This window comes from Glycine max, chromosome 8 (assembly GCF_000004515.6).
Source record: "Glycine max cultivar Williams 82 chromosome 8, Glycine_max_v4.0, whole genome shotgun sequence".
Lineage (NCBI taxonomy): Eukaryota > Viridiplantae > Streptophyta > Magnoliopsida > Fabales > Fabaceae > Glycine > Glycine max.
Genome location: NC_038244.2, coordinates 17340081 through 17356425, shown reverse-complemented (window position 1 = coordinate 17356425; position 16345 = coordinate 17340081). Strand labels below are relative to the sequence as shown.

Here is a 16345-nt window from a genome sequence, read left to right as displayed (position 1 = left end):
TTAAAATTAAATTTTATAATGAGTCTAGTAAAATGCAAGTTAACAATGATATGAACCCTCATGGCACAAGGGCTGACTTAGGATCGTCTAGGATTAAACCTTGATGGAAAATGCGGAAATTGATTAAGAAAAGGATGGAAAATAAGGTGGTTAATTTCGTGGGTTTTAATAAGGTGGTTCTTGGCATAAAATGAATGAATGAGATGGTAAAACGTATGTTAAGTGGTGGCTGGACAAAAATATAGAAATGACAATAACTGAAGCTATAGGGATCCAAATGAGGTGATTCCAAAACGAGGTGAAAGGTCTCGTTTTGAAATTCAATTTAGGCTCAAGAATCACTTAATTTGAATGCGTAAAATGGAAGTTATGGCCACGAGATAATTCTGGACAGAGGTGAATTTTCTGGAATTGTGGTTTGAAAGAACAAGGGTGAAGATGAAAGGAAGGAAATAATCACTCTTTCCAGCGAGGGCAACACACAAAGGTTGTGAAAGTCCTTTGATACAGAGGGTGTTCTTGAATCACTCAAGAATTTAGGAGAATCACTCTCACTAAGATAAAAGAGATAAACTCTAATTTTTTGAATAAAACTCAACTTGTGTTTATTGATAAAATGGTTCAGCTTATATAGAAGCTTTACAACAGATTTTAGTAATGACCCACTAACCTAGAATTAAAATAACTTAATGCCATTAACCTAGGGAATTAAAAAAAAACTTAATGGTTGAGTGTAACTGAAATTGTGGCAACCAAAAGTCACCCCCAACAGCCAACAAGTCAGCCACCATTTGGTCTCCCAAAAGGCTGATGCCTAGGTTGCCAATTGGGCCCTTATTACAACTTGAACTAAACCTACTAAAGCCCTTTTAGTTGATTAACCCAAAACATATTTTTGGTCAGCCAACTTTACAAGGATTGAGCCATTATTTAAACAAACTAAACACTATAAAATTGAGACAAAGTGGTGTCATTTAGTCCTCCTCCATTTGGGCCATGATGCAACTCACAACCTTGGACTTTTCTCCTTGAAACTTGGGCTTGTATTCAAATAGTATGGACAACACTTGTTGAAGAGCTTCCTTGGCTTTCCTTGCTCTAGCCCTTGTCATAGGCCCTCCAAGTCCTTCAAGTGAATCCTTGCCCTTGCTCTTGGTCATGTCCTCATCACTTAGGCAGAAGATAATTGATGATTTAACATGGTATTGAGTCTAATTACTAATAGTTATAGATTTGAACACCCTTGATAACCCCTTTAATAATCAAATTTTTTGAGCAGTCATTTTTTTACTGTGTTTATTATAACAGTCGTCCGTTAGTTTTTCTTTTAAATAAACAAATGAATAAGATTAGGTCATTAGAATTCTCAAGGAACTTTAACGTGAACAACTTTACAAAAAAAAACATTTATGTTCCTTTTTCTCTTACTCTCAAGAATCTTAATAGAGCAACTGGAGGAGGAGTTATCGAGAGCACCAAAAATGCCACCTTTACTAACAGAGAATGCTTGAGTGATTATCTCGAGTTAAAGGATGAGTTACTCACACTTAGAAAATAGGATGGACATGTGTAGGGATCCTTAGAGTATCATTTTTTGGATTATTTTATGAAATGTAATTTTGTTCTTATGTTTTAAATTGCGGATTGATTGTGTATGACAGACCAATTGGTGTCCTGATGCGAAATTGTTGTGAAATTGACGTGTTCCTGTGTTGAGTGAGAATCTTAAAAAAAAATTGGACCTTTTTCTAATTGATGAATTAAGTAAGAAGAAATGTACCGTGAGGAGAGTGTGCTCTTTCTGTTCCTTTATTGTATGATTTTCTTTAGATGCTCATAACATTTTCTCCTTTCTGTTAATGATAAATTCTATCAAATTGTATTTTACTCTTGAAATAATTCTAAAAAAATTGTGATTAATTTTCGTGATGATGGTGCATTGCAGGAGATCAAGTTGTTCTTCTGAATTTTCATGGCTTTGTTGGAATGCGTTTAGGATTACGTATATATATATAGAAACTTTTGATTGTTATCTACGTATATATGTATATTTTGTTTTTATCTAAGGATATACTTATATTTACTGATATATATATATATATAGTATTACATGTATTGATATAGTGGTGAGTTACACATATTTGCTACATGTAAATATATTTATAAGTTTTGAAGTTAGATATATTTTATTATTATAATACATGTTTATCCATTTGTTAAGTATATTTTGTAGTTAGTTAATTTGTGGGATGTTAAATTATGGACATGAGATATGGTTGTGAATAAGTTAGTGGTTAATACTTGATGTGATATTACTTATGTTGTGAGTTATGAATTATATAATAACCCGACTCATGTTTATCTTGGAAAAAAATATTTATACGCGAAGTGTTAAAAGAAAAGAGTAGGGTTCAAGTTAGGAACCTGAAGTGTAAAATTATAGCACAATGTATTAAATGTGTTTAAAACACAAGTGGGAGGTCGTGTGTATTGTATAATTCATTAATAGTGTCTGCGTGTAAAAATTGTTTTAGGGGTTGAACCTGAATCAGGAAGGTGAGACCCTAATCAGGAAGGTTCAGTTTGAGTGCTCCTTTAAGCCTATGTTGATCCTTGAAACATTCTCGCAAAACAGAGTGACTCTGACTGGTCACCTTATGATTTTACTTAGTGAGAGTGACCTGACATACCCATTGTGTGGTGTGTCTTGTTATGTACTCCTAAGCGCCCTAGAGTGATTTTTCACTGACATGATACCACATTGTATATAAACTTGAGTCTTAGTATAATTGTTGCATAACACATGTGAATTGTTTATTATGAAATTGATGAGTGTTGTTACGTTTTAACTCGAGTGTGTGATTCATGTGTAATGTGATTGGTGATTGAAATATGAATTTTAAATGATAAAGTGGTGAAGTAGCATGGATTGAATTAAGTTGAGTTATGTTATAAATAATTATATAATGTATTTTGCTTATGTTTTTGTTTATCCGTATTTTATTTAGAAATATGATAACTCACATCCGGTGTGTGTTTGTGTTTAGGCTGATTACCATTTTGTTCGAGGTGAGCCAACATATGATGAATTTTATGCTGGAGATGGAGAAACTTAGCTTGTGATAGGAAAATGCTCTGGTAAATTGACATCGAGCATAAGGTTTTATTTCATATGTTATAATTACATGAATGATATAGTTGTTTTATGTTTTATGCTTTAGTATAACTTCTTTTCATTCAGAATGAACGACCTTGTTTTGAGCCGAAATAATTTTATTATTTATTTAAACAAGTTCTATTATGATTTCACTAAGTGAATGTAAACTTTTTATCCTTTTAAATGTTTTTATTTAAATGTGTTTTAAAACTTTTAATTAATTTCGCATTATTTTTTCTTTTATTATTAGTATATATTTGTGTGGGGGTAGAGAGTGTCACACTTATGCAAGACTGCAATACATATATGACTGTTATCTATATGCAGTTTAGTGGTCTATATGACCATTACTGAATGATATGTCTATATAAGATAAATCTTTGTGGAAATATTCCTGTCAAACAGCAAGAACTAAGGTTCAGAGTTGTCAGATTTCAAAAATTAGCGAAGGATTTTAGCATTGTGATCAAAAGAACTACTAAGAGGTTCTCAAGGCTGGTCAGTGAAGAATCAAGGGGTCCTGAGATATTGCAGTTTGACATGCTTAGTTCTTCAAGACTAAGCAGTGTAGCAATGCATTGTACCATTCCTGTCCTCGTGTAGGTATGATTACACCACCCATGTACAATTGCCTAATCCTGCTGAAGTTTTGGACAAACTTTTATTGCTTTATAGCCTCAAGCTTCGGTGGTTGTCTAGTTGAATAAGAATAAAAGGGATAGGTGCTTATTCTCAATTTTACTTAGCTTCTTTATATTCTGATATATGATTCATTGAATGGAAAGTTGCAAGATTGGTCACACTAAGTTAAGTGTATGTAGCAAGATTACTGTTAGGAACCAAGCTTGGGAACGAGAACAGCCTAACTTCGAGGGCTAAGAACCTCCATAGAAGAAGAGGGAGAGAGAGACTAAGGGAGAACTTGCTTTTATATTTCTCTGATATTGGAAGAGCAAATCCATCTAATATATAGCTGTTGTCCAGGGAACAAGGCCCCACAAGCAAAACAAAAAAGATAACAAACTGGAATATCCTAACAACCATATTCCCTCATTCCACTACCTACATATCTTCTAGAAAGCACGATGCCAGTGCTGTGCACTTCCTTCACGTATTATGCCAGCTGCATGGGTCTCATGCTTTTTGCTTCTTGCAAACTCCTTACTTCCTGCAGTCCCATATTACTATCCCTATCAATTATGATTTTCTTCATCCATATTCTCATGTCTAATACTTTAATTCAATTTCAATCTTTCTTCTTCCTAGTCATTGCAGACCTTTTGCCTAGAGATGAAGTTGCTTAGGATGAACATGTCAGCAATCCTCTCAGAATAGCCAAAATACCCAAACATGCGAAAGAGACATATAATGTCAATAGCTTATCAGATGCTAGCAGTGATCCGATGAAACTCTTAACTTCCTCTTCTCAAATAATGATTACAAACTGGCCCCAAATAACTAATAAGTGATCCACCTAAAACCAAGGTTACAGATGTTCCAAATGACATTTTACAAACAGTGGTTGCCTGTCAGTTGGGAAACTTGCAACAAACGAAAAAATTGTTATATAGGAGATGGTACAAAAATTTAAAAAATGCATTTCAGTGATTAGGACAAGACTAATCTAAATATTTGTCATGTGAATCAGGTTTTTTTAGCTTGAAAGTAGTATTTTTTTCTCCATTGAAAATCAAGAAGAATATTGGTTGATGCTTTGATAAAATATTTGCTACAATTGAACATTATTTAAATACTAACTAACAATGATTATGCTACAATTGAACATTATTTAAATACTAACTAACAATGATTAAAAAGTTGCCAATCAGCTTTTTATTGATAAAACAAAATTTCCAAGTATCAGAACAAAACCTACTATAACAGAGAATAAACAAATCCCGAATGCACTTATTATATTGGCAAAAAACAAAATGATTTGAATGACCAAAATTCTAGGCAATGAAGTTATAAACTATTAACAATATGATGTCCATTGTCCAGAGCTTTGGCTAGACAAACACTCAGATGGAGAGACAATATCGGTTATTTATTTCCTAACTCTATTCAACGAACTGAAGCACAAATGGACTGTTGGTTGTACAATTCTGTGACTCCATTTGTGATCTTCTGCCTGTTTTTCCTCCTCTTTGAGACAACTATAAACCCTTCACCATCTCCATTCTTATTTTCAGTAACTCCTAATTTCTCTGGCTCAACGCTATCACTGGAATGAGGCACTGTCTTATTCTTTTCTTCATTTCCATACATAATGTTTATGACAGCACGGTCTTTGGTAATTTCATCAGAACAACTTTCCAAGTTCTCAATTTTTCCTTCATCATCCTTAGACTCATCCACATAATCAATATTTTCCTTGACAGATTTCACTAGAAAACTGAGCAATATCTGCCTTGCTATCTCGGACTTCTCAGATTCAGAAATACTGTTTTTTGTGGAGCTCCCCTTGATTTCAACAAAATTTTCATCTAGCTTGTTTTTTTCTGGCATGCCTTCGTCAGACAAAGGGTTATGCTCATTGGAAACATTTGAATTGGCATCCTTGGCTTCTATTTGAGAAGCACTTCTGGGAATAAACTCTGGCGCATGCGGATTCATTATTCTTGGAGACCCAAATCCACTTCTTTCTTTGATAGAGGTTTGACCTTTAGTAGAACCATGTTTCATGCGAAAAGTATAGTTGGTTCTATAATACAGAGGTGATCTAGGCCCACAAGGGACCCTAGCAACAGCAGGGGGAAGCACAGGCTCCACGTGCATGCCTTGACTAACATCTGTATCATACATGCTTGTGAAGGAAGCTGAATTTAGATGGTGAGACATGGACAACATTCCTGGATTGAAAGGTTTGGCAGCAGCCGAAAGCTTACTGCCATTTGTTTCTGTAGGTTTTTCCTGATCAGAAGCACAAACCTTCTCAAGTTCCGATCCAGAACTTTCTTGTTGAGGTTCAATTTCATGAGTTTCCTCTGTTTCATCATTCTGAGAAACTGTATTAGTTATGGAACTTTGGCAGGTACCTTCATTTATTGATGTTACAGCTATATTGCCACATATCTCATCTTCAGCATTAACCTTGTCCATCTCAGCCTTTTCCAACAATGGCTTTAAAACAGTTCCTGGTGGTGCTAGAGCAACTTCTTTGTAGGATATAGACTTTGAAGCCAAGGAACTTAGAGCCGGAGATGAAATTTTGGACACAGAAGCTTTTGTTGAATGATTAACAGAATCCTCATTCAAAGTTAAGTTTCGAGATTTTGATTGTCTAGATGGAGATGACATGTCTAACATGACTTTTGGAACTCCTCTTTGTGGTGGCGAAGTAATCTCATTCCTAGAACTGCCTTCCCTGTAAATGTAATTATTAGAACCATTAACACTGAGCTTTGATAGGTGAGGTCGCTTTCTGTGTCCAAACTTGCGGTTAGCAGCATTTCCTGATCGCCCTTTTGAATTGGCTTCTTGCCAACCTTCATCAGATGATGCCTCATAAACAGGTTCACTTGTCACTGGTCCGTACCTAGTGAAATCACCATTTTCTTTCTGTACTTGAGAATCAAGTTTGCCATTTGTTTCTTCTATCTTGACTTCTGTCATACTTGGAGCATCTTTTGAGTTATCAAAAAGAATGCTCTCATTGGCTATTGCATCGTCATGTTCTTGACTGTTGTCATCACTTGTTGAGAGTATCTGGAAAATAAAAGCAACAAGTCAAATACAAAATATGGTAAATGATGTCAAAGGTTTTCAAAATTACTTCCGATTTGAAATTAAACTATTATAGCACTTCACCTAGAACTATAAGCTAACTCCAAAAGAATGTAATAGGTTGCATGCCGTTCAAAGTTGACTTTAATAAAGGTAAAAACTTCCAAAATCTTTGGAACATAGTCTTCTTGTTTCCCTTAAGGACAGTACGATGTGGGCAATCAAACTGGAACAAGAGGTATTTAATCAAGAGTTACCATAGCATATCATGAGAACATAGCATATATTTGATCAAATTAGTACTGGATCCGTTGGTTACAAGCAAGTCACCACAGGAAATGCTATCTAGTTACTTTTGAGATAAACATCATATAGAAAAATATTTGCCCACCTTTGCACGCCTCTGTTTGCTCCGAGCATCGTTTCCTTTTGGGTCGGGACTAATAAAATCCAGGAGATCTGACACGCTGCATGAAAGAGGTTAAATATATATATACCCTGAAATACAACCTGTTTGAAACACAGTAAATGGGGGATACCATGTTTAGTACCTCAGGTGACCTTTACTTGCAATGGATGCATCAGGCTTTGGAGTTCCATTTTTAGCTGCTTCTTGCTGCTCTAGGGCTTTTGATTCAAAATACTCAAGCCATGCAGCAGCATCCTGCATTGGGGAAAAAACTTTCATGAAAATGGTAACATTAAACAAATCAATCTATCAATCCCCATAGTTTGCCAATGCGTAGTTCAATCCTAGACCAATATTCTTTGACGTATTCTAGCACTACTATCAGAAAAGGAAATGACCTGTGTACGAAGATCTTCTGATCCAAGCTTTGCTTGAAGTATCTTTAGTGTAGTTTGCTCATGTTGCACACTCAGAGAAAATGCATCTATCAATGAAAGAGCTATAGCTATGGCGTGATAGCTTGCGGCAGTCTATAACATGGAAAATACTGTATAAAGAATTGTTCCATCCATGGGGGAAGAAAGGGGGAGGGGGAGGGGGAGGGAGAGAAAGTAAGACCTGTATATGATCTGCTCCTAACAATCTTTTGTTGCATTTAAGAGCTTCATGCAAGTATCTGAGTGCCACATGAACATTTCCCATGGCCTCTTCCATCATAGCCACATTTATATAAGTTGCTGCTGTGTTTGGATGAGACAGCCCACATGTAAAATGTAGAAGGAATAGAGCATGATTAACATACCTGTCAAAAGATAGATTTAGATCAATGAGAAAATAGTAATTTCAGAATAACAAGCAGAAATTCATAACTTAAACATCTAAACCAATTCCATAAAGTTGAACTTACTTCAGAGCCAACTCAATGTGTTGCAGACGATAATAAAAGACAGAAAGATCCCCATAGCTTTTCATAGTGTCAGGGTGGTCAAGCCCAAGCTCTCTCTCATTTATATCCAAGGCCTTTTGCTGATAGATGGTGGCCTAAATAAAGAAAGAATAATAAATAAATTAATATTTTCCTTCAAACAGGTGCACACAGCCATGCAGGATGCAGCACTTCCTCAAGTCAAGCGCATGCATAAAAACCAACCATATGCAGGTTCAGCAAGTCTATAACATTTTTCTCCTTTTCCTTTCTTTCATCTCTTTCCCCTAGTAGCTTGAGACAAAAGAAACAATATTTTCCCCTACTAGCTGAGACATAAATCTGAACTATTCTTTACCTGGTTAAAATCTCCAGTGTGGTAGAGAACCACAGCTAGAAGACTATATGCACTTGCAGTATTTCGATGATAGGGTCCACAAACAGCCATCATCTTAGCTAATGCCTGCAATATGATATTATTGTCAAAACACTGTGCCACATTTATAACTAGTAAACTTAGACATGATGCACCATGTAGAGACTAATGAAAGTAATTTGTACCTTTGTTCCATAAGTCACAGCATCCTCAAGCTTTCCTTTATCAAGAGCAATTTTGGAAGACTCCAATAAATTGCGTCCATCTATTGAGGAGCACCCAACATGCTGTAAAAAAAAATTTATCTTGTTTGTAAATGGTTTAATGAGATGAAAATTAATGAATTATACATTTATACAGAGAATATATTTTGGGGGGGACTATTGCATAAACATGATCTCACCTTGCAAACAGGAACCAGGCTGATAATATCATTTTCCCCAAAGGGCTTACTGGACTCCATGTCATAATCTCTTGGAAACAATTCCAATCCAACCTGAGAACAAAAACAATTGCAATTAATAAAAAGCTTCGTGTAAAAAAAATAGAACAAGATGACGAGATACTGATACCTTGTGACAGAGCCCTCTGAGAATTGACAACTTCCTTAAATGTTGAAATTCATCATTTAGTGTCCACCCAAATCTTTTGGACAAAAACAGATGTAACCATTGAATTCTGAGGTTATGATCATCACTCAAACTTTGGTCACTGGTATCTTCTGTTCGAGACCCACCAAGTAAGAAATTCAGTGTTGATGCAATGGCTGAAGATAGATCAGCTACATTTTCAACAGAGGCAATAACTGCTTTAAGTAGATGCTTGAAAGCTCGAGTGATCATCTCATGAATACAAAGGGATTGTATGTGTGGCAGATTCTCTGCAAGTTTAACCTGATTCACACAAGAAATTAGAACCAACAAAAGCAAACTATATTACCAAATAGCTTTAACCTGATTCACAGTAGTTCAACTAGCAAGGTATTTCGACAACAATAGCAGCTTTCAAGCAGTAGATGCTTAAGAGATAGAAAGAACATTACTAACACTAGATCCAGAAGGGTCATCCTCAGTTAGCAAAGATGCTTCTAGAGGAAGCAAAGAAATAGAGAAAATCATTCTCACCACTTTACCCAAAGATCGCATCTGTAATCCTCTTAAATGCATAAAGTCAGTCAGTGTACGACCATCGACTGGAGAAAGTTCAAGTGATCCAAAGTCCATAGCCTAAAAAAGTGATACATTTGGTTCTTAATCATGTCTAAAACTTTTGGGTTATTGAAAGAAATTCAAAAATCCTTTGAGAAATGTAATGTTACCAGCTTTGGCAAGGCAACTTCATCATAAAACTTGTGCGCCATGCTGATAAGCTCGTCTACTGACTGTTACCAGAAGAAACTAATTGAAATGATAGGTACAAGACATATGAAGGATGAATTATCATAGACATAGGAACATAAATATCACCCAACACAAGCTAAAATATAGAGTAAAAAAAAAGAAATTGGAATATGACAATATCACAAGATGTAACAAAGGTACTGGTTAATTTTTTTCTTAAAAAAAAGAAAAGAAAAGCAAGTAGCAACATGAGAATAAGCCAACATGAAGAAGCATCACAATCTTCAAAATATTCTACAAACCTTTGTGTGAAGACCAGTTCCAGATTCTTTGAGACGCAAAAATGATTCTTCAGAAAGTAGTTTCTCTAGCTCATTAGAGTTACTTAAGTCATCATTGTTTGGCTCAACTTTATCAGCAACATCATCCATGTTTGCAAGTCTAGAGTCATTTTGCTCCTTAAAATCTGCACCATCTAGATTATTTGATTTCTTCTCTCTCCTCTTCAACAATTTAAATTGCTTTCCAAGACCTTTAACAGCTTGATCAACATCTTTGCCATCTTCTTTGTTTTTGGAACTGCTATCTGTTGAAGTTTCATGTTTTTGCAAATGCTGAATCCAACAGGAACCAAGTTCCCATCGAATAGACCTTTTTGAAGCACTTGGCTCCCCCTTTATCTTTTCCATGCATTCTTGAACCACCTTCTTAACAAGGACTTTAGAAGCATCTAAGTCATCCGAATTTGATAGGGATGATAAAGTCCCTTCTAATGTCTCAGCTCCAGACTTGTGAAGCAGTACCCTCAAACTGCACACATCATAAAAATGTGTCAAGCATCATCATCACGAATTTGCTACTAATATTCATCTATATAGGTGACACTGCTTGCATTGTAATGCATCTAATCAACCAATAGAGAAAGAAAAAATAAAATGTTTCATAATATGTAACTTAAAAGTCCTACCATTTTGAGATCATCTACATATAACATTTATGGAATAGTTTATTGTTCAAACCTGTTTATGTTGAGGGCATTTGCCCCTCCATCTGGCAGATCATCTATCTCAATATCCCGGACTTCAGGCTTCCTCACGTTCACATTACCCACAACCTTTACTGTTGCAGTATATCCACAGTGGTGTACAACAACAACAGCCAAGGAAGAAGTATCCTGTAATCAACAAGGCGGAAAAATGAACAATCAAAAAATCATAATATAGCCTTGCAAGGTGGGTTATTTACTTACATGAACAATTACACTTTCATCTGCAGTCAACCCTTTGATTAAATTCTTCTGAGCATCCCCTTCATGCATGCTAGATTCATCCAGTATAGAATCATACTTTGTATTTCCATCCTGGATATCACGTTTGACTATAATGGATAAGTCTCCCGTGAGATCTTCATGCAGAACAGAACCCGGAGAAGAATTCAATTCACTCTTGATATTTGACTTGGATTCCATGACATGCTGTATAGCCGCAACAGCCTTAAATATTGAGGTATCAACAAACTGACTGTGAAGCAGAAATGCTTTTCTATCTCTAACCACCCTCTCCTCCTCAGTTTTGCAAGGAAGGGAGGCCAGTATTGCAAAATCTGTAGCCCATGATCTATGATCCAATGCGCCATTTCTTTGATGGCCACCACCATTACCACCCCAGTTTTCATCTTCAGCAGGTAATGCAGGAAAGTTTGAAGGAGACTCGGCGACAGATGGAGGGACAAGCCATGTATTTGCTCGGAATCCATACGGAAGATTTCCAAACTGAAGGAAATATAAGTTGTTAGAGAAATACCTTTTTTAAAAAGAAAGGAAAATAATCAATTTCATTTGATGAAAATCGTACCTTATTACGTTCCAAAAAGGCTTTCATCAATGATTCATATGCCTGCGTTGATTAGTCATCTGTTAGAATAGCTAGCTAAAACTTAGAACATCAAACTACTTAAGTACTTGCTCAAGATCAAATTCTTATAACTAATTTTATGATAGCTTGACATGCAAGCTTATGTAGCGGGAGCATGATCCACGATTATAAAAAGCACAAAATAAAGACAGGAAGGAGTTAAGTAATTTAAAAAGACAAGCAAATAAAAAGAGAAACATACGTTAGCAAAGGCACGGCTGAGCTGTTGGAGAAGATCAACCAAGGTGTGGCTGTGCAGAGAGTGCTTCCCTACTGTGGAAAACCCTTTCTCTGAACCAACCACTTCTATTACCTTCCCATTGCATATTTTAATCTTCATTGTTCAATGTTCATGCATGCACCAACAACAATTTCTCACTTCAGATACATGCAACGTGCAACAACCATAAACACTAACAGTTTAAGTGACAAGTAGAAAAAAAAAAACACAAAACCTGAAGCTGAAAGTAATCTCCTTTGCGCCTATCCTCTTCATCCTTCACTTCACATCTCTTCAAACCTGCAACATGTTTTCCATTATTGTTAAGCTTGTGACTTTCTCTTTAATTAAGAAAATTGGAAGAAAAAGAGAAAGAGGTACCCACGTAAAATGGGTGGAGAGAGGTGAGAGAAGGAGAAGAACTCGTAGAAATCTGAGAGCTTTGGCGTCGGGTGAATGGCTTTCATCCCCACGTTCTCCGATATCGCCGACGGTGGCGCCTCCGACGACGGTGACCCGACCCGGGATTCCCCATTCGGTGTCCCCGGTGGGCTCAAACTCATCTTGTTCTGATGTTGGGCCTTACCGTTTTTCTTGGGCCTTGACTCTGGGCTTGATACGCTCCGCTTAGGCCTACCGAACCTTGTTGTGCAGGCCACAATGTCCAAGACCCTCCGCACGTGCGCAATTGCTTGGGCTTCATCTGTGTAATCCTCTGTAACAAGTGGCACAAACAAACAAATATATAAGTAGTAAATAAGAAAATCTCATTCCCCAATAAATGACTAAAACAAAGACTAAACTATCATTTTAATTCTTGAAGATGTATAATGTCAGTATCCAAAATTAAGAAGAAAAATTAAACAAGTCTATGAAATTGTAAGCCATTAATTACATTAATCCAAAATTTAAAAAATGCGTGCCATAGATGATAATGTTAACATATATTTAAAGAATAAACTATTAAATTTAAAGATTTAAATAGATTTTTTAAAATTTATTTACTTCTAAGAAATAATGTGACAACACATTTCTTTTTGTAAGACAAGTTACACTTTAAACGACAAAAAGGTTGATTTTTACTCCCTATTAAAGCAAACAGTAATGCTAGCAACATAGTTCAAAACAAATTGCGTGTAGCTCACCCGTGACACTGAAATTGGGAGAAAAAACTTAAAAATAATAGTGCGATAAAAGTAGAGCAAAAGTCACGTGATGCTTTTTAATCATTGTATAATCAGTTCTTTTTCTCCATAGTTAATAACTTCTAATTTTTCTCCTTCAAAAAAAAAAACTTCTAATTTTTTATGTCAAAAATGTATTATCAGTGTAATCTTTTCAACGACTATTCTAAAAACAAAAAACTTTAAGTTTTAAATTATTATTTTCTTATAAACTCAAACAGAGTTATTATGAGATTACGATTGTTAGAGCAAAGTGGGGTTTGGTCTTCCATCGAAATGCAACTTGAATAAATGATAACAACAATCCTGGGCGAATTATGAAAATGACACAAAAATAGATTATCACCGATTATGAAAATGACAATAGTATTTTCCAAATAGCAATAAGTATATAGATTTTTTGATGAATTGCAGTTTTCGCTTGCATTAAACACCATAAATATATAACCAATAGGAAAAACAGATAAAGAAACCGCAGCGAAATGTTTTTTCAATTATATAATTTATTAATTTTTAATAAATGACATATTTTGAGGATTAAAATTTATTTATTTATAAATCATTTTAATAATTGCCGTAAATACTTGACGCCCACAAAAAATGATTCGTTTATTTTGTTATAAAATAGTATATTTCAAGAATTATTAAAAGATTATATATTCTAAGGAGCAATGTCTCTTCTAATATGGTAGGTAATAAAGAGCACCCCAATCATGACTTTTATGCCAGGTTACTCCACATGTCTCATTGCCTTAGAGGATATGCAAATGACTAAATAACTAAAAGAAAAATAATTTTTTTCAGTTTAAAGAACATTTAATGAAATTAATATGTCACGTGATTTGTTGAGCAGACAATCCTCACAAACACCATTGTAATTATTATTCAAACCAAGACTTTGACATTAGTGTAGACAATGTTTAACCTAACATGTATTCCATAAAATTCCGTTTAAATTCATGCATCATTCTACTTAAAAAAAAAACTTATTCAATTATGCATTCAACTTCGTACCTACAAAAATTCCTAAAGTTCTATTTTTTTTTTTAAAAAAAATACCATATGTTTGGAAGCATTGACTACAACTAAAATGGTAAAACCAGGCAACTACTCCGACTCAACATCCTTCATTATTTATATTTACCCCTTCAACCATCGGATCAACATTAATTAAAAATAAATTAAAACTTTAGAGTTTTTTTATTTTCAATGCATAATTTGTGCCTAACTCTCTGTAAACTTATTACCCTCTTAACTAAAATACAATGAAGTGCATTTAAAAGTCACTAAAATATATACCCAGAAACGGTAGATTCAACTAAATGCGCATGCACATAAGACACAATTGGTAGTTGGTGCTGAATGACAAGTATGCTAAGTACACCTACCTTCAACCATTCTTAGAAGACATGGCTTTAGGGTAACAACTTCCACTCTGTCATTTAATCTCTGCCCTTTGGCCTAAAGGAGGAACAACTTTGAATCAGCATAGTAAATGTAAGAGGAAAATAAAGAAAGATGCAAGGGTTGGCAGATACGGAATAAAATATCATTAATCTAACAATAATGAAGAAAAAAAAAAATACTCAATTAAACTAAAAAAAATGCCAACCTCATGAGATAAAGAATAATTTGTAAAATGGCATGTCTCCACCTTCACAGCCAATAGTTTTCTTACATCAAGTATCTTATCAGTAGAGATGCCCTTTGGAAAAATTTCATCACACAAATAGTTAGACATCAAACCACAAAATGACATGCAACAATTTTGGAGAATGTGAAATAAGATATGTACCTTCAACACAATCTGTGTGTCATATGGGGTGACCACAATGATGTCAACAAGAGAAGGTGCTGCTGCTGCTAAAAACACAAGAAAAACAAAAAGTTGGAGAAAGCTAATTTATATAAGACTATTTAGAGCAAAAGGAGGATACATCAATATCTGATATATATATATATATATATATATATATATATATATATATATATATATATATATATATATATATATATATATATATATATATATTGATGTTCTGTATCCACAAGTGAAAAAGAGTGTAACCTTTCTCTTCCTTTTTCTTCTTCTCTGCCTTTGCTTTATTTGATTTCCCTTTTCCTGATCTCGGGGGCATTTTTTTTTTCTTTTTGACACTGCCACACACAAAAAACGCAAATTTGGACAGAAAATACTAGGGAAAACTCATTAACAATCCCAAACTCAATTGCTGAAAGAGGTACTACTGTACTAGAAAGGAAAAAACAACACTGAGTGACTGATAAAGTTGAGGGAAAAGAAAAAGAGAATGAAGAGAGGAAGGAAGAGAGTGAAGAAAAAGAGAGCAAAGAAAATTTACGTTATAGAGAAGAGAATGATATATTGTTTTGTAAAATTGTTTAGAAGAAGATAGGATAAGGGTCATCGAGTTTTAACCTTTTTCAGGATTTGAGAGCAATTGTGGCCTCTCCTTGTTGCTAATAAGTTGATAGCTTCTTCTTTTCTCTCTCTCTTTATATTTATATCTGAGTGATTAAACTTATAAGAAAGTTTGAGGTGGGCATGGACTTGCGCTAAGGCTAAAGACAAAATGGACAGTGGAAAGGGAAATTGACCGTTGATTGTTTGCCACGTGGCAGAAAAGTGTGTGGCAGATACATTTTTGTTTTATCACATGTTTGGACCTTCAATTGGTTCCTTCTGTGCAGAGTATCTGTAGACCGTTGATCTGGTATCAAATAGAGGTTCAAGGCCAAGTACATTATTGTTGAACCCCATGCAGCAAAGCTTGTCATCTTCTTATTGGTTGCTAGTAATTGCATTTACTATTAGTCAATCACTTATATGCCTCTCTTTTTTCTCCCTACCTTCAATCATTTTCGCTTTATTTTTGGTATCTTATACTATCAAAATGGAATATGTAACATTATGGGAATATGGAAGTAAATAAAATGATGAAAATAAATAAATTAATAAAAGAGTTATGTATTCTCTTATTTGATTTTTCATCTTGTAAATTAAACCATATATGGATATACTTTTCCATATTTAGTTTGGTTTTATATAGAAAGAATTAAAATGTATATAGAAAGAA

At 34.7% G+C, this 16345-nt stretch overlaps 1 protein-coding gene across 1 annotated transcript; it reads right to left on the bottom strand.

Moving 5' to 3' along the window:
• Window positions 1–4967: 4967 nt before the first annotated feature.
• LOC100801625 (protein TSS) lies at window positions 4968–15712 on the bottom strand. Its single transcript, XM_041018316.1, has 23 exons — window positions 15319–15712; window positions 15046–15110; window positions 14863–14955; window positions 14639–14711; window positions 12452–12781; window positions 12302–12366; window positions 12049–12180; window positions 11787–11828; window positions 11183–11704; window positions 10953–11107; window positions 10236–10743; window positions 9912–9974; window positions 9718–9819; window positions 9166–9486; window positions 8997–9089; window positions 8779–8880; window positions 8576–8680; window positions 8200–8333; window positions 7911–8094; window positions 7691–7822; window positions 7435–7547; window positions 7275–7350; window positions 4968–6865 (listed from the first exon to the last, which is right to left on the bottom strand). Exons 1-23 carry the CDS (start codon window positions 15386–15388, stop codon window positions 5222–5224), a joined length of 5124 nt encoding a protein of 1707 aa, XP_040874250.1. The 5' UTR covers window positions 15389–15712; the 3' UTR covers window positions 4968–5221.
• Window positions 15713–16345: the final 633 nt, after the last annotated feature.